Source organism: Podarcis bocagei (genome assembly GCF_964188305.1).
Source record: "Podarcis bocagei genome assembly, chromosome: 2".
In the NCBI taxonomy this organism is placed as follows: domain Eukaryota; kingdom Metazoa; phylum Chordata; class Lepidosauria; order Squamata; family Lacertidae; genus Podarcis; species Podarcis bocagei.
This window is the reverse complement of record NC_138126.1, coordinates 20,106,137-20,125,318: the sequence shown is the minus strand read 5'-3', so window position 1 is coordinate 20,125,318 and position 19,182 is coordinate 20,106,137. Positions and strand designations below refer to the sequence as shown.

General features: G+C 44.5%; 2 protein-coding genes across 2 annotated transcripts in view; one reads left to right on the top strand and one right to left on the bottom strand.

Moving 5' to 3' along the window:
• The window catches only part of LOC308580708 (vomeronasal type-2 receptor 26-like), a gene marked incomplete at its 5' end in the record, with an annotated part of 196,714 nt that overhangs the window by 98,628 nt on the left and 78,904 nt on the right, over window positions 1–19,182 (bottom strand). The gene's annotated exons all lie outside the window — the stretch shown is intronic.
• Window positions 11,131–18,582, top strand: LOC308581138 (uncharacterized protein). The gene is made up of 4 exons (XM_081183639.1): window positions 11,131–11,393; window positions 13,315–13,704; window positions 16,495–16,595; window positions 17,380–18,582. Exons 1-4 carry the CDS (start codon window positions 11,312–11,314, stop codon window positions 17,461–17,463), a joined length of 657 nt encoding a protein of 218 aa, XP_081039765.1. The 5' UTR covers window positions 11,131–11,311; the 3' UTR covers window positions 17,464–18,582.

Below are 19,182 nucleotides of genomic sequence, written 5' to 3'. Positions count from 1 at the left end.
CTATAATACTATTGTGAGTTTGGGGGGTTAGTTTGCATGATGCCCGAGTTCCTTGTAATTCCTGGGGTCCTGGGTCCAGGAAGGGCTAAAATCTACTCTGTGAGCCAGTCTATCACTATTTTGCAGGTAGGAATCAGTCTGAGACTAGCAAACTCAGGTTGCACAATCAAAGGGGATTTTGCTGTCTTGCACAAGAAACCCACTTTCAGAAAATCTGACCTTTCACTGTAAGGAAAGTGATGGGAAAACAATTGCTTGAAGTGACGTCATGTATCTCCTCACAAACAAATTGGGATGAAAGCTCTATGAAGAGGTAATTGTGTCCTAATTAGCACTGCAGGCAGGAAGGATGCACTATTCTTACATAAATGAAATCCAAGCAAAAGCCAGACCTCTGGCCCTCCACTTCAATTCCAACCATCATTGCTATTGAGAAGGGATGATGGGAGTTGTAGTCCAACATCATCCAGCAGGCCACAGGTTCCCAGGAAGTGTTGCAGCGAACAAGTTAAAGGAAAGACTGAAAGATGGCTGGTCATCTGGTATCTCCCCACTTAAACTGGATTTGCCATTTCAAGACAAAATCCAATAAGTTTTAAAATCCCACAATGACCCATTTGTGATACCTCAACAATTTCTTTGCAGTACAGTGGTACCTCATGTTAAGTACTTAATTCGTTCCAGAGGTCCATTCTTAACCTGAAACTGTTCTTAACCTGAAGCACCACTTTAGCTAATGGGGCCTCCCGCTGCTGCCGCACCGCTGGAGTCCGATTTCTGTTCTTATCCAGAAGCAAAGTACTTAACCTGAAGCACTATTTCTGGGTTAGCGGAGTCTGTAACCTGAAGCGTATGTAACCTGAAGCATATGTGACCCGAGGTACCACTGTATTTAGCTCCGCCTGGAAGCACCCTCCTGTCATTTGCCAAATAAAAAATTGGTTCAAAGTGCGTACTGCTTGAATACTCTTCCATCGTGTGGAAGAGATGGGGGAAAATGGGATAACCCCAAAACGGCAATATGGCAAACACACATTACATCGCACAGTGGCATGTAATAATTTTAGCAAACCTTTTCGCATTACTGCCCATTTGGAAAAAAAGTAGGTTTTTGTTCTGGTTGAAAAGTCATATGGTTCATTCCCCCCAAAATGCAGGAACAGGCAGCCTGCAAGGCAATTTTTGAGATAGTGTACATAAGCCTGAGATCTGATGGACAGCACTGGTGTTACTCCTCTTGCAGTGAATGTACCTAAGAGAGCCAGTAGAGGGCGCCTCATGATCATCCCTGCTGAATTTCAAACAGCTCTTCAAGTCCATAACTTGACTTGGTTTTTGTTTCCTTCCTTCCTGCTAGAAACGTGGAGATAAGGTGGAAACACAGTTGACATCTAGGGATGAGCACATGGGCCAAAAGAAGAGTCATGGGGAGGGACGGAGAACTTTTCAGACTGGAGCAGAGCCATTTCCTTTATTCCTACTAGACTCGCCATTCTCTCACAACACCACTACTTAGCAAACAGTTTACTTTTTCCTTTTCCTGATGATAATTCTCTGTCCCACTGTTTGCTATCTCTGACCGCTGTCCTTCCCTCTGTGAAACTTTTCTGTCCTCAGTGCTCACTATCAGCTTTCATCTGAAGCTGTTTGTTTAATTGCTGAACAGTTTGTAAGTTTGTAAATATTTCAGCGACACCATAGCCATTGAGACAATGACTGGATCCTCGCCAGGATCTAAGAGCCAAAGCTACATTCAACACTTCCCCCCCCCCAGAAGCATATCCTCCAACATTCCGCTGATGAAAACAGGGAAAAAAAGAGAGCACAAATTTGGTCTGAAGCTCAACATCAAAAAAAACGAAGATCATGGCCACTGGGCCCATCACCTCCTGGCAAATAGAAGGGGAAGAAATGGAGGCAGTGAGAGATTTTTACCTTCTTGGGCTCCATGTTCACTGCAGATGGTGACAGCAGCCACGAAATTAAAAGACGCCTGCTTCTTGGGAGAAAAGCGATGGCAAACCTAGACAGCATCTTAAAAAGCAGAGGCATCACCTTGCCAACAAAGGTCCGTATAGTTAAAGCTACAGTGGTGCCCCGCAAGATGAATGCCTCGCAAGACGGAAAACTCGCTAGACGAAAGAGTTTTCCGTTTTGGAGGTGCTTCGCAAAACGAATTTCCTATGGGCTTGCTTCGCAAGACGACAATGTCTTGTGAGTTCCTGCTGGTTTTTTCCCCCTTTCCCCCCTTTTTCTAAGCCGCTAAGCCGCTTATCAGCTGATCCGATCAGCAGATAAGCTGCTAAAAGCCGCTAATAGCGCTAATCCGCTAATCCTTCAATGGGCTTGCTTCGCAAGATGAAAAAACAGCTAGACGAAGAGAATCACAGAATGGATTCTTTTTGTTTTGCGAGGCACCACTGTATGCTTTTCCCAGTAGTGATGTATGGAAGTGAGAGCTGGACCATAAAGAAGGCCGATTGCTGAAGAATTGATGCTTTTGAATTATGGTGCTGGCAGAGACTTTTGAGAGTCCCATGGACTGCAAGAAGATCAAACGTATCCATTCTGAAGGAGGTCAGCCGTGAGTGCTCACTGGAAGTACAGATCATGAAGTTGAGGCTCCAATACTTTGGCCACCACATGAGAAGAGAAGACTCCCTGGAAAAGACCCTGATGTTGGGAAAGATGGAGGGCACAAGGAGAAGGGGACGACAGAGGATGAGATTGTTGGACAGTGTTGTCGAAGCTACCAGCATGAGTTTGACTAAACTGTGGGAGGCAGTGGAAGACAGGAGTGCCTGGAGTGCTCTGGTCCATGGGGTCACGAAGAGTCGGACATGACTAAACGACTAAACAACAACAACAACAGAGTGAGGCACCAAAAGATGGGTGCTACGTGAGTCAGCTGCTAGTGCGATAGGCAGAGGTGCCAACTTGAATAAAATATTGGGGGGGGGGCAGGTAAGCCACGTCCCACATAATCAATGACATGGCACAAACAGACCATTTGAATGGTAATGCCCTTCAACACTGGGAGGCTCCAGCCCCCTCAAATATTTGATTGGGGGGCCAGAGACCCCCTCAGCCCCTAGGAGGTGGCTCCTGTCAGGAAGCATGCTGAGGAGGGCTGCTCTGAGGAGAAATGGTGGGAGCCTCCCCCTCCCCCTCCTCCTGATCAGGATCCCAAATCTTAGCTTCCCAGAAGCAGGAGGACAGTATAGATTGGGACCAGTGGTTTGTAGAGGAACATAGTTCAGAAGGCAGAAGCTGGGAAATACTGGATGGGGAACAGTTAGCAGGGGTCAGCAAACTTTTTCAGCAGGGGGCCAGTCCACTGTCCCTCGGACCTTGTGGGGGGGGCAGACTATGTTTTTTTTTGGGGGGGGGAATGAACAAATTCCTATGCCCCACAAATAACGCAGAGATGTATTTTAAATAAAAGCACACATTCTACTCATGTAAAAATACACTGATTCCCGGACTGTCCGTGGGCCTGATTTAGAAGGCGATTGGGCTGGATCCGGCCCCTGGGCCTTTGTTTGCCAACCCATGAGTTAGGAGAAGAAGCACTGGGGGAGTGTTAACAAATTCACTGTCTCTGGAAAGCATTCATCCGCTCAGCCCAAGGTCAAGAAGAGCTGATAAGGTGGCAGAACAGAAAGCACAGTACAGTGGTGCCTCGCAAGACGAAAAGAATCCGTTCTGTGATTCTCTTCGTCTAGCGGTTTTTTCATCTTGTGAAGCAAGCCCATTGACGGATTAGCGCTATTAGCGCTATTAGCGGCTTTTAGCGGCTTATCTGCTGATCGGATCAGCTGATAAGCGGCTTAGCAGCTTAGAAAAAGGGAGGGGGAGGGAAAAAAAAACCAGCAGGAACTCACAAGACATTGTCGTCTTGCGAAGCAAGCCCATAGGAAATTCGTTTTGCGAAGCACCTCCAAAACGGAAAACTCTTTCGTCTAGCGAGTTTTCCATCTTGCGGGGCACCACTGTAGTTACAAGATGCAGTAGTGATGTGGGTGACTAGGGAGGAAGTGGGTGGAACCCTTATTTGGGAGCACCTTCATTCCTAGGAATGGATTACTTGTTCTCTCACTGTGATCATTAAATAAAAAATAAAAAAATAAAAAAATAGTCCAGTAGCACCTTAGAGACCAACTAAGTACAGTGGTACCTCGGGTTAAGAACTCAATTCGTTCTGGAGGTCTGTTCTTCACCTGAAGCACCACTTTAGCTAATGGGGCCTCCCGCTGCCGCTGAGCAACCACTGCACAATTTCTGTTCTCATCCTGAAGCAAAGTTCTTAACCTGAGGTAATATTTCTGGGTTAGCAGAGTCTGTAACCTGAAGCATATGTAACCTGAAGCGTATGTAACCCGAGGTACCACTGTATATTCTGGGTATAAGCTTTCGTGTGCATGCACACTTCTTCAGATACACAAAAAAATCTGAAGAAATGTATCTAAAGAAATGTGCTTGCACAAGAAAGTTTATACCCAGAACATACTTAGTTGGTCTCTAAGGTGCTACTGGACAATTTTTTTATTTATCTCGACTGCGTCAGATCAACACGGCTACCTACCTGAATCTGGGATCATTAAAGTTTCTAACCGGTAAAAAGCCTCCGTTTCCTTTGTTCTGCTTATCTCTGCCAAAGCAGGGAGGAAGCTGATTCCCTGAAGCCTGACAACTCCTATGGCAGGAGCATAGCACCACTGCAAGTACCAGTGCCAGCTAAAAGGACCAGTTCATCCCAGTAACAGTCCAGAATGAATTCATAAGCTGGGATGGCTTCTGTAATTCCAGGAATGCCCCATTAAAACAGGGATGGTTGGAGAGTATGCAGAAGTGTGCATAAGCAAACTTTTTTTTTTTAAAAGGAAATATAAGCATGTGGGCCTCTGAACTTGCTCCCAGTATAGATTGAGACCCCACTTCTTTATTCCAAACAATACCAATAATTAAAGGAGTGACAATATTTAAAGAATGGCAAAGAATAATATCAAGATACATCTGGCAGGGCAAGAAGCCAAGAATAAATTTTACGATATTAACAGATGCAAAAGATAGAGGAGGCTTCGCCCTGCCAGATTTAAAGTTATATTATGAGGCAGCATGTCTTTGCTGGGTGAAAGAATGGATAAAGTTAGAAAATACAGAATTGTTGGATTTAGAAGGTTATGATAATAGATTCGGATGGCACACATATTTATGGTATGAAAAAAAAGAGTGCATAAAGGTTTCGAAAACCACATCTTTAGAGGTCCACTCATTGAAGTATGGAATAGGTATAAAAACCTATTAAGGTTTAAAACTCCATATTGGCTGTCGCCATTGGAGGTGATGAGTGTTAAGAAGATCAATATGACAGGGAGATGGATTACATATGAGAATTTGATAGTTAAAGAAGGAAACAAATGGAAATTGAAATCATATGAGGAAGTTAAAGAACATGTGAATGATTGGTTGCATTATTTTCAGTTGAATGCGATGTTTAAGAAAGAGTTGTTAGAAAGAGGTTTTCAAGAAGAAAAGTCTAGGTTCCATGAAGAAATTTTGAATAATGATGTAAATTTTTTATCTAAAATGTATAAATTATTACTTGAGTGGCAAACAAAGGATGAAGAAGTTAAATCAGTTATGATTCAATGGGCCAACGATTTTGGTTATAATATACAATTTGATGATTGGATAAAATTGTGGAAGGAAGGAATGAAATTTACTGCATGTACTGTAACAAAAGAAAATGTTATGAAAATGATATATAGATGGTATGTAACACTAGTAAAACCTGGTAAGATGAGTAATAAGTAAGTGAGTAATAAGTGTTGGAAATGCCAGGAAAAGGAAAAAACATTTTATCATATGTGGTGGGAATGTAAAAAAATGAAATGTTTCTTGGAAATGATTTATAATGAGTTGAAGAAACTGTTGACATATACTTTTGTTAAGAAACCAGAAACATTTCTATTAGGAATATTAAGGAATGAAATTAAGAAGAAGGATGAGAAGTTATTTATGTATGCAATAACAGCAGCTAGAATTTCGGTGGCCCAGAAATGGAAACAGGAAGAAATGCCTACGAGGGAAGAATGGAGAATGAAACTGATGGAATATGCAGAAATGGACAAATTAATGGGGAAAATTCGGAATCGACAAGATCAGAGATTCTCCAAGGACTAGAATAAATTTACAGAATATATCAAAAATATATGTGATGAGAAATTAAAGTTTGTTTATTTTCAAGAAGCTCTGTGAAAATAACTGGTAGAAATATTGTTTTAAAGGATATGATAAGATTAAGAGTGTTAAAGTGCAATATAAATTTAAGAAATGTGAGAAATAGTAATAATACGGAAAATTGTCAGACAAGCTGAGGGAAGTCTAAAAGATGTAGATGTTAGAATTTGATGTTAAACTTTGGTGGAATGTATTTCAAAAATTTAATAATAATAATAAAAAAGATTGAGACCCCACTCCAATTTCTTGCTGAACCCCACCCTGTGTCAGGGACTGGACAGAGGAGGAATGGTGGAGACTGTTGTGATGTTAACATATGAGAGTGCTGGAGGTGAAATAGTTAAACAGGTTAACCAATCAGGACCCAGGGGGTGGAGTCAGTGGGACTATAAAACCAGCTCTGGGAGGGGCAAAGGGAGGAGTTCATTGGGAGTTGGGTGGAGTGGGAGTGAATTGGAATAGAGTCTGTGGGTAGGTTGAGTTAGTGTAGAGAAATAAGCTGAGTCAGGAATAGTTAGGGGCTAGGAAGACAAGTAAATATCTGAGAGGTGGTTTAGTGAGTGAGAGCAGGTCACAGAAGTTATAGGTCTGGATAGGCACCCCATGATTGCAATTGACCGATACCGTTTATGAAACCACACGCTTGTTAAACTGCAACAAATAAACAAATATGTTCCAATTTAACCCTGACTGGACTCAGTATTGTCCCAGGTGGGGCCTGGGTGGTGGCAGCGAGAAATAAAGTGGTGGCACAGGGATCAATAGACGGTGAAATGTCCGGGGACCCTGTGTGATTGCCACAACCGTCTCTCCAGCCTGACCCTTCCAGAGGAGAAGAAGAAGACAGTTCAGAATTACAACGGGGGTTTGAGGGAGGTCACAGCTCAGAGGCAGAGGAGGGGAAAGCTGGGAAATAATGGGAGAGGAGGGGAAAGAAGACCAGACCCTGCCTCCCAGAACACAGTGGGCCTTGAAAGTAGGAGAGTAAAGAGCTCAAAGGCAAAAGGCCCTTTCCAGCACCAGTAGTGATGACTCATGAGAAAGTGGGAGGGACGGAGGGAGTGGGGTTTCGCTTGGAGCAACACCATTGCTCCAAGAGGCTGCATTTCTAAGCCTCTCTGAGTGAATATTGAACAAATAGCATTGGTAAGAACTTTCCTTGTCTTCTCCGTTCCTGGCAACCTACCGTAGGGGGTTGGATCCTTTGACGCCTGACACCCTGGATGGTATTTTTAAAACTGGGAGTTGAGCCTGAGACTTCCTGCATTTGACACAAGCATGTGCTTCCCTACTGAGCTAGAATCCTTCCCCAAGCAAGGATATTCTTGGGTACAAATAGGGCCATGTATTTCTAATACAAGGGATGGGGAACCTCTGTCTGGATCTTCAAAGGGCTTAGCTCATGCACCTTTCCCGGGGCACAACCCTCAAGGGTCCAGCTCTGCTCTCTCCTCTGGTGGTTTTACCTTGCTGGGATGTGTCCTTGAACTATCAGAGTACTTCTTGCTTGCCTGGACAGAGGATGGGTTATGGCAGGCATAGGCAAACTCGGCCCTCCAGATGCTTTGGGACTACAACTCCCATCATCCCTAGCTAACAGGACCAGTGGTCAGGGATGATGGGAATTGTAGTCCCAAAACATCTGGGGGGCCAAATTTGCCTATGCCTGGGTTATGGTGTGGGATGGGTGGCCACAACCACCTTTGCCAGACCCACCACTGGAATGTGGCCCTCAAAACTTGCCCATGAGCAAATGTGGTCCTAGGGCTGGAAAATGTCCCCTACATCTGCTCTTATGTTACCAAAGAGCAAAAGCCAAGCCTTTCTTGTCTTTCTCTGGGCATGACAAAGAAACAGGATGTTGGTATGTGGCTATTAATAAACTTTGTGTGTCTGCAGAAGAAAACGTTCAGTGCAAGTTGTGCTTATGCCCGCAAGAATTTAGGTGTCTTTGCTGGTGCAGAAAAGCCTGTGAATAATTGTGCCTCTCAGCAGACAACCTATGTGATTTCCTCCATTTTTATTGTGGCTTGAACATTTGTGATATTTTGTTGATTGTGCAGGAAATACAGTGTTGTCATGGCAGGATTTTGTCTAGGTGACGTTTTTGTGTGTGTTAATTATAAAAACAAGTTTCCATTTCAATAAGTGGGCTCAAGGGCTAATAATCACCAAGGTTTCTTAAAATAGCCTCCCAAAAGTGGGTCATTTTTATAGTCTTCTTACTGCTTCTTGAGACCCAGAGGGATGAGCTGGTAGCCCTGTGTTAACGCAACTGTGGCTGCCAAGGTACTGACTGCAGCACCAGATACAGACAATGGCTGAGATGCATGTTATTCAGATAAATGGAAACAGTACATGGTTTCACAGGTTAAGGGTAAGTAGTAAATGTGGTATCCGTCAGATGTTGCTGGGCTCCAACTCCCATCAGACCCCTCCAGCATAGCCAATGTTTTGATATTTTTGTTGTCTTGCTCCATCCAGCAAATGACAATAATCATTTTATCAATACATCCAGAAACTTGCACTCTGCAACTCAGTTTTCTAAAACAGCAACAGCAATGCATGCAGAAAGAAGCATGGGGGGGGGGAATGCATTCTGTTAGGGAAAGTGGCAAAACTATATATGAACATGCATATGTTAGTGAAAATGTGTAGACACATGTATGACTTCCTCGTGTAGATTTATATATACATATATACAAAATTGCAAACTGATGCAGAAATGGTGAAAACTAAATTTAAGACCAGAAACAAATTGAGGAACTGGGGGAAACAAAACTCAAAGCTTCTTCTGTTTCAAGTAATAACAAAAGGCTTACTTCTGTTGCAAAAAGGAACACAACTTGTGATTAGTTGTGACCTCAAGATACCATGGTCACTCATGAATAAAATCCCATATGTCTCCACAAAAGGAGCTGAACCACAAAATGGTGCCCTTCCTGCTAGGGGGAAAAGGGTGAGTGAAGATCTACATTAGGAATGGAGTAGCATGATATCACAAACCTGAAGTCCAGCAGCAGCCAGGATAGCTGCAGACAGAGGCCACAGCTGGGGAGACAGATTAGATTCTTGATCCTGAATCTGATGCTGGTAACAAAGGGATCCCTGAACCTCAGCCTGGTAGGCAAGAATCCACTGAACCAGTTCCCAGAGTACCAGGGCCTATAGAACCAGACCCAGATCCATCACAGGGAAACCAAAGGCTTTCCACACTAGCTCACCAGCCCAATGGTGCAGGGAACACACCAGATAGGAGACGAGATGTATCTGTCTTCAGCCTGGTGGGTTGAGCCTTTAAGAGGCTAGTTCACCCAGGGGCCAGTTGGAGCCTCAGAGAGGCAGAGGCTGGAAAGCCATCATTGACTTCCTAGCTTGTTGGAGCAATGTACTTGTCCAGAGCTATCCTGCCACCCTAGTGTTGTGACAACTGTGCTACCCTACCCTGCCACCTTGTCTTACAGGCTGTGAGATACATGATCACTATACATGATCATGTATAGATAAACAGTTAGAAATAAGCTCAGGCCTCCAAGGTGCCTTGTGGAAGACTGGGGTCAAAACTGGGTGTCTATATATTAGAAAGTCCTGCCACCCAGGGCGGGGTCTGATGGGCTCTATAAAGGACTGCTGCTGCCGCCGCTGCTGCTGGGCAGAGAGGGCTTCATTTTGTTTTGTTTTTGTTTGTTTAAATTGCTGTTATTTTTTACCTATGTCATTTTAAACTGTGACATTAATGCTGTATTATTAGTTTCTAGGTTTTGATTTATGAGGAAATTGTTTCCCATTTGGTTGTGTATTTTTTTGATGTGGTTTATTGATTGTTTATGACTTTTGTAATTATGTGAATCTTGTTATGCTATGAGCATTGTTTTTTAACTGTGGAAAGGCAGCATACAAATAAAAAATGATGATGATGATGTAGGAACATTTCCCCACTGGATGTCTATCAACCCCAAACATACCTGAATAATTGCTGTACAGTGGATGCTCGGGTTGCGAACGTGATCCATGCGGGAGGCACGTTTGCAATCCACAGCGTTCGCAACCTGCAGCGCCATGTCTGCACATGCGCAGGTTGCCATTCGGTGCTTCTGCGCATGCGCAAAGCGTGATTTAGTGCTTCTGCTGAAACCCGAAGGTAACCTGTTCCGCTACTTCCGGCTTTCGGTGCATCCGTAACCGTATGACTGTATAGCTAGGATGGGCAGCTTTCTGGAAAGCAGGGAAGACAAAATGTATAATTCCCTCTCCCTCCTGAAACCTTCCCATATAGTGCAGCGAGGATAGGGATTGTTTTTATTTTGTTTTTTGTTTTAAAGTCATGGTGTGCATCTCCCAGCCTTAACCCCCATTCCCTCTGGGATGCAATGAATGATTATGGGCTCAAACTGCTAAATCTCCTGTCCCCATGTGATTTCCCATCCCTATCCATCCTCCACCTGCAATATTCCTCAGGACCTGGAAGCCAGTAGGCAAAGGTTCTTGTCCAGTGTCAAAGGGAGTCTTGTCACAAGCCTCCGGTGACCTTTTCGGAGAGGAAAACAACCCTGGTTAAAGGCTGCACCCCTAGAACATCTTGTCATTTGAAGAAGCAGGCAAGTAGAACGCTGAGTGTCCTCTGAGCATTCCCCTTCTTGCACACACACAGCTGTATACGTCCCGTTCACCAAGCAACCAAACCTAATTTAATACATTATAAAGACTGCGGTTTCTACGAGACGTTTCTATTCCTCATCTGCCTTCTGCTTACCACTTTGCCGAGCTGTCGCCCTTCCCCTCGGTTTCTGCTTCAAGGCCATAATTCTCTGAAATGGTGCAAGTTAAGTTTCTATTCTCTTCCTAGCTGCCCAGCCTAAATGTATTGTGCAGCAGGTACCTGACCCTGCTAGACCACATCCTTTGCTGATCGTGTTATCTCGAGTGGTCTCATCACACCAGAGCTGCTTGCTTCTCTCATTTTCCAGAGACCAGATCTTTCACTTACCACATAGAACAAAAATGAGAGATACAATCTTGAAACATTCAATTAAGGAAGCAGTTCACTTGTTGGAGGTTTGAGACGGGTATGATTTCAGAATTGGTGCGGTATCTAATTGTACGACCCTCCAGGATGTTGATCAGTGTGGCATTCTTCTGGGCATTCTCAGGTGAGTAAAAGCAAAAGCAGATTGTGCTTTGGAAGTCGGTTCTTTGGGGACAACGCTGGGCAGAAGAGCCGGCATGATGGGCGGTTATTGCTATAAGCGTTCTACAAATGGGATAGTGAGGCTGCTGGGGTGAGCTTCTGAAGGGCAGGAGAACCAAATGAATGGCAGTGAGTTTAGACACTTTGTTCTCCTTTAGAAAACCCAAAGCAGATCACCCCACACCCTGGGTGGAAATCAACATCGCGTTATGTCGAATCTTCCATCTGCACAAGCAATTCAGCTTGCCAAACAAAAAATCCCTTTTCCCCTGTGTGCTGTTCTGAGCAGGGGCGTACCTAGGAGTTAGATAGGTTGGTGGCTGCCAAGGGCGCAAAAAATTGCCCTTAGTTTAGAAAGTCATTGGCGGAGCGCGAAAGGCAACGAAAAGGAAACTCTTTGAGTTTCTGGTCCATGGTCTCTCTCAGCTTTGGAGGCTCCATGCCAAAGAAGCAAGGGGGCCCAGTTATGTCTCTGGTTCTGGGAGCTCTCTTGACCCATCCTAGGCCAAATTTGTGGGATGCACAAGTGGAGGAAGGGAGAAATGTCTCTTGCATGGGTTGAAGCCTTTTTGCAGGGCTTCTGATGACAAGTTTCATTAGATGAACCCCTCCAGCTGAATCAACACATGGACCAAAATACACCTACTCTTGAAGTTTTATACTTTTCTCAATTTTGAGTTGGTGTGCCACCAAAAAAAGATTGCAAAATGCATATATTAGTGTGCAAAAATGTTTATATTGGGCTGTTGTTGTTTAGTCGTTTAGTCGTGTCCGACTCTTCGTGACCCCATGGACCAGCGCACGCTAGGAACTCCTGTCTTCCACTGCCTCCCGCAGTTTGGTCAGACTCATGTTTGCAGCTTCGAGAACACTGTCCAACCATCTCGTCCTCTGTCGTCCCCTTCTCCCTGTGCTCTCCATCTTTCCCAACATCAGGGTCTTTTCCAGGGAGTCTTCTCTTCTCATGAGGTGGCCAAAGTATTGGCGCCTCAGCTTCAGGATCTGTCCTTCCAGTGAGCACTCAGGGCTGATTTCCTTCAGAATGGAGAGGTTTGATCTTCTTGCAGTCCCTTGATCTTCTTGCAGTCCAGTCCCTGATCCATACCAAACAAGCAGATTCATAATACAATTTAAGGTCTTGGAGGGCAAACCTGCCTCTATCTTTTACATCTGTAAGTATTTTATGTTTTATCCTTGGCCTTTTGCCCCCCCCCCCCCCGATAAATCTTGAAATCTCTTTCTGCCATTTTTTAAAGCATTCATCTTTCATGATGACTGGTATTGATTGAAAAGCACCAGATTATCTTATCAGCTATTGGGCAGGGCCCCCTTCTCTGATAGGCTTTTTCTGTACAGATGTTCTAAGAAAAACATGATGATGGCCACCAACATGGGTGACTTTTGAAAGGGATTAGATAAATACGTCGAGGATAAGGTTTTCAATGGGTATTAGCCACACATACCATTTACGTATGGGACGCGGGTGGCGCTGTGGGTTAAACCACAGAGCTTAGGACTTGCCGATCAGAAGGTCGGCGGTTCGAATCCCCGCAACAGGGTAGGCTCCCGTTGCTCATTCCCAGCTCCTGCCAACCTAGCAGTTCGAAAGCACGTAAAAGTGCAAGTAGATAAATAGGTACCGCTCTGGCGGGAAGGTAAATGGCGTTTCTGTGTGCTGCTCTGGTTTGCCAGAAGCGGCTTAGCCATGCTGGCCACATGACCCGGAAGCTGTACGCCAGCTCCCTCGGCCAATAAAGCAAAATGAGCGCCACAACCCCAGAGTCGGCTACAACTGGACCTAATGGTCAGGGGTCCCTTTACCTTTACCTTACCATTTATGTATAGCAGACAGCACATGCATTTTCCTTCTCTGTTTCTTTCAGGCATGGCATCAGCAGTGCCCATCTCTTCAGCTCACAGTTGGGTCAACGCTACCATCAACCAGACTGTTCAGTTACCCTTCTCCCTTCAGCCCCCCAGTCCTTCCTGGGAATTCCTCCACATCACATGGACTTTTATTGCCGGCAACAGAAATGTCCTTATCCTTGCATACATTCTAGACAATTGCAGTGGAACAGCCCTCAAATGGTGGGGGAAAGAATGTAATACTAGCAAACTGGTGGATGAGATGTATCAGCAGCGGGCAGACGTTCTCAAGAATGGCACGCTAGTGCTTCATCGCGTGGGGCTTCATGATGCGGGAATGTACCGCGCGACAATTAAATCCATGGATTTAAGACTGCATGCGACAGTGAATCTCACCGTGACTGAAGGTAATGGACAGCAATGAGCATAAATAAATATTTAGGGTGCTTCATGCTTGGAATGATTGCCTGCTGTCCTGATGTGATCTCCAGGGCTTCAATCCTATGCGTTTTTAACTCCACTTAATTCAGTGAGGCATAAGGTATGACTGAGAATGCCATTGTTTCAGTTCTATTCGCATAGAACCGAAACAAGACTCCCTTCACAAAATCTATTTTGGTGGTTGTCCAACAATTATAACCTAAGGTTCAGCATCTGGCATGGCCAGTTCCTAGATGCTGAGACACCCTGATCCTACTAATAATTTTTATTGTTTACAATGGTTCTAAGGCAAATTATATATTTCCCCCATTCTTTGTTAAAAATTTCATCTTCCTGATTTCTTATTCTTCTGGTCACTTTTGCCAATTCGGCATAGTCCATCAACTTAATCTGCCATTCTTCTCTGGTAGGGACTCTGTCTTCTTTTCATCTCTGAGCCCCAGGTTGTTTGTACTGATCACCATATCACTTTCTCCTTAAAAACAAAACGTAGGGCAGCTGGCTGCACTGTACAACACAGGAACACAGGGCTGGCAAGACCCCATTCAACCATCTTAATTTCCCAGAAGCTTATTGTAGTGGTTGGGAGTTACTCGTGCGTAATCCTGCTCCGTTTGAGCATCGGATTGCCTGGTTAAACCCTCCGGACTGCGCAGCCCATCTTAGCGTGGCTGCTCTTAGTCACTCGTAGAATCTGTCTGTGGGCGTTTCTTGAAGCGTTGCCAACATAAGAGTTGTTTGATGCCCAATCGTTTCCGCCTCTCACTGCGCGGGAGTCTCCTGCGCAGGGTGGGCGTGGGCAGCGGGGTGCTTGGGCTCTCCTCACTAACTTCCAACGAAGAGTCCTGGAGCCCCTGCACCTCCCTGTCCCGTTGCTCTCCTGGATCCCTGGTGTTACACTCATTCTCTTCCCCCTCTTCCCGGCTGAGTCTCCCTCTGGCGCTTGGACCTTCCCCTGCAGAATCAGAGACCCTCTCCTTCTCCCGTGCCTCTGATGGCAGTTCCCTGACACTTATATTTATATGAAACTTAACATATAGGAATTGTTATTCATCAAGTTGTAGAAGTGTAGAGTTACAAGGGACCCCAAGGGGGATGTCATCACAGGCCATCAGGCAGGAGAGGAACCAACTCCCATAACAGGTTGCTAGGAATGGATAAGATAAGATAAGATAAGATAAGGAAAAGTCCCAACCACCTGCTATTTATTCAATATTTACAGAGAGAGGGTTGGGAACACAGCCTCTTGGAATAATGGTGTTGCCCCCAAGTACCGTATTTTTTGCACCATAACACTCACTTTCTTCCTCCTAGAAAGTAAGGGGAAATGTCTGTGCGTGTTATGGAGGGAATGCCTACGGGTGGCATGCCTACGGATTTTCCTCCTCTAAAAGCTATGTGCGTGTTATGGTCGGGTGCGTGTTATAGAGCGAAAAATACGGTAAATCTCCCCTCCCCCTTTTCATTCGTCATCTCTTCTATGGGTGGTGCCGAGCGCCCTTTGCTTCTGAGCCCTTTGCTCTCCCACTTTTAAGGCCCACTGGGTTCTGGGAGATGGTGGGTCTGGAATGCTTTCTAGTGATAACATGTCAGCCAGTTGCTCCGGCCCTGCCTCCTCCTCCTCTCCCATTATTCCCCAGCTTTTCCCCTCATCTGCCTCTGAGCTGTGACCTCCCTCAAACCCCTGGTGTAATTCTGAACTGTCTTCTTCTTTTCTGGAAGGGTCAGGATGGGGAGGTGGTCTCCACTATTCCTCCTCTGCCCAGTACCTGACAAGGGCTTCTGCCATGAACCCTGTAAATATTTAGCAGTACCTCTGGTCCGAAGCCAGAAAAATGACAGATCATCCTAACTATAGCTGAGTAAAACAAGCCAGCTTCATACACCATGTCTTGATGTTGGCTTGTTTTTAAGGAGGACGTGATATGTTTCTTGTTTTTCACCTTTTCTGATTCAATATCCCCTTTCTTTCACCTCCACAACTGCCGTAGGAGCAGAGTCATTAACCCAGGAAAAACTCAGATGCAAACGTAAAGGTATACTTGTGAGCCCTCATTGATATCCTGACACTGTACAGTGGAACCTCAGTTCTCGAATGTCTCCATTGATGAACAATTCGGAACCTGAACGCCAAAAACCCCAAAGTAATTGCTTCCATTTTTAAACTCACCTCAGAAGTCAAACAGCTTCCAAGGTGCATTTCTCAATTTTTTCAATGGATTTTGCTGACTGCCCATTGATCCTCGGTTTCCCAATGTTTCGGAAGTCAAATGGTCTTCCAGTACGGAATATGTTCGAAAACCGAGGTTCCACTGTATAATCCTTCTGACTCACCTATAATGATACGATAATCTTTATTGTCATTGGCCCATACAGAACAACGAAATTGAAAAAATCTACCTCAGACATTAAAAAACCAACAAGCCTGCTATCCCAGCCTGCTCTAACTTATGGATATTTGTTTTAAACAAATCACATTAACAGTATTTTTCTTTCTTTTATTCTGCTTTATCTTCTTTATGTAATTAAATAAAAATAAAGGATGGCATTCAGCTCAGTCCTACTCAGAACAGACCCCCTGAAGATGGCTTAACTGAATAACACCCAATTTTTTTTTTTTTTTTAAAGCTGTTTGGAGTCACATTCCAGCCAAGCCTAAAGCACCCAAGGTATTTTAAGGAAGACGTAATATGTTTCTTGTTTTTCACCTTTTCTGATTCAATATCCCTTTTTCCTCACCTCCACATTTACTGTAGGAGCAGGATCATTAACCCAGGAAAAACTCAGCACTGAGAATATGGTTCGGATGATTTGGGGTGGCCTCCTCCTCTGCTTCCTTGGGCTTTTGGTAGTAGATGTAAGTGCTGCATTTCTTAAAAAAAATTACTTGGAAAAAGAGCAAAGGGAAATGTTGGGTGTCTTCCTCAGAATAGACCCCCTGAAGAAGGCTTAAATGAATAACACCCATATTTTTTAAAAAACAAAAAAACCCCAAAACAAAAGCTGGTTGGCGTCACATTCTGGCCAAACTAAAGCCCAAGGAGGGAACAGGGCAAGAGCCAGAGAGAGACGTGGCCTGTGGAAGTTCTAGTAAAAGTAAAGGGACCCCTGACCATTAGGTCCAGTTGCGGATGACTCTGGGGTATTGGCCGAGCGAGCCGGCATACAGCTTCCGGGTCATGTGGCCAGCATGACTAAGCCACTTCTGGTGAACCAGAGCAGCGCATGGAAACACCGTTTACCTTCCTGCCGGAGTGGTACCTATTTATCTACTTGCACTTTGACGTGCTTTCGAACTGCTAGGTTGGCAGGAACAGGGACCGAACAACGGGAGCTCACCCTGTTACGGGGATTCGAACCGCCGACCTTCTGATCGGCAACTCCTAGGCTCTGTGGTTTAACCCACAGCACCACCCGTGTCCCTAGTGGAAGTTCTAGAGGTCAAGAAAGAGAATTCTGGAGTGCCATGTTCTACCCATACACCAGGGGTTCCTCACCTGTTCCAAGCCAAGTGGCAAGGGGGAACCTGATTTCTATGTTGTGCTAGCAAACTTTTGCTGCACAAATAATCATTATGGGAGCAGGGATCTTTACTGAAGCCTCCACAGCTTGAGGGCCAAACTCCACTCTTTTTATCCTAGCATTTTTGCACAGTGGATGGAAGCATCACTCAGGGAAGGAAGACTGTGGGCCATCCTGGGAAATCCACTATTGACTGGAGCTGATACATCATGAATGATCCATCTGCTCATTTCATGAATCAAGGAGAGTAACAGGACACCTATCAAAAATTAGGAACTGTTGTCTACCCCATCTACCCCCATTGCAGGGCTCAGCCACTCAAGTATCATGATCTGGAAGTAACCGAATATCTTGAATTGAAACAGACATACAAATATGACTTCACCCGGCACTGTGAAGCCCTTAAGTTCAGGCAGCAGAGAGAACCAGTGTCTGGACTTCAGCTCTTAGACTCCAATTCCTAGCTACCCCAGTCAGCTTGGCCAATGGTCAGGTATGAAGGGAGTTGTTTTACAGCAAGATAGGCAATATTCATGTGTGCGCAAGTCACAACGAAGAAGTACAATTTCTAGGCACTCTAAAGGTCAGACTGTGCCCAAGAAGAATTAGCCATGGAACAGCCAGAGGGGTGGTAACCCTGGACTTAATCTTAAGTGGTACCCAAGGCTGGTGTGAGATGTAAATGTTGTCAAACCAATAAGGACTAGTGGTCGCAGGGCTTTCAAATTCAATATATATGTAAATAGACAGTTGCTGAGAAAACCCAACACAGCCACTTTAGACTTCAAAAGAGGTGTAATGTTATTCACTCACTAAGGAAGCCCTCTGACCTCTCCATAGAGGTTATTTCGGTTCAAAATATAGTTAAGCAAAGAATTTTCAATGGCTTGTCAGTTCCCAGCTCCCATGTGACCCCACCTTTGCTTCTTGGTGAATCCAAAGTTCAACTCCTCAGTTTTCTAGACCAAATAATGGGTGAGAGACTTTGTTGCCTTGCCTGCATAGAATTCTGAAGGAGAGAGCTTAATTCTTACCAGAGGCATAGTTCTCAAATCCTGCTTGCTCCAAGATCAGGTATACCCTACCCTTCCCTTCCCTTCCCTTCCTTTCCCTTCCCTTCCCTTCCCTTCTTTCTTTTCAGTATAAGGCTATGAGAAATTGCATTGCTTATTTTCTAGGCTTTTTGGTAGTCAGGGATTCTTTGTGTGTAAATGCTTAATGATTATTTGCTACCTGCATATTTTTAACCTTGCTGTCTGAAGCAGCACCTATATATGCTGTCTTTCTTCATGTATGTTCAATAAATCAATCTTTTTCTTCTACCTGGTGTGACAAGTTCTTCATTGGGTATATGGGCTAAAGGTATACACATGTTTTTAGCGGATGCACAGCCTGACTCCACATAAAAGTTTCCACCCTCCCAGAGCTGTGCATTGAGTTCATGCCTGTGGTGAACACATATGTGGAATCAGATGTACACTGCCTAACAGGTACGTAGTTAGGGTCAAATCTTTCCAAAATGTTTGGGAGCTGTATAAAAGCTCACCTATAATGTATACTGCAGGGCCAGGAGTTAGCCTTATGTGGTTGATAAGCAAAGTGTGTGTGTGTGTGGAGTATTAGAGACACAAAGGCTTACTTTAGAAAATGAAAGCCTTGTCCAAATGAGGAGAACAAAAAGGAACACAAATTTTGCCTAAAAACATGCAAGAGGACAGTAAGGGATGCAAAAAAATAATTTGTGGAGCACATTCCTAAAAACCTGAAGACTAACAACAATGAAAGAAATGAATGCAAGTTGCACAAATGGTTAAATAGTAGACAGTGAGATGAATATTGTAGCCAGTGTGGTGTAGTGATTAAGGGCGGTAGTCTCGTAATCTGGTGAGCTGGGTTCGCTTCCCTGCTCCTCCACATGCAGC

What these genes read in the sequence shown, in the direction of transcription:
- LOC308581138 (XM_081183639.1), top strand. Translation starts at nt 11,312, where the DNA reads ATGATTTCAGAATTGGTGCGGTATCTAATTGTACGACCCTCCAGGATG. An exon ending in ATTCTTCTGGGCATTCTCAG is followed by an intron (nt 11,394 to 13,314) that starts GTGAGTAAAAGC and finishes TGTTTCTTTCAG; the next exon opens with GCATGGCATCAGCAGTGCCC. An exon ending in TTGGGCTTTTGGTAGTAGAT is followed by an intron (nt 16,596 to 17,379) that starts GTAAGTGCTGCA and finishes TTTTTATCCTAG; the next exon opens with CATTTTTGCACAGTGGATGG.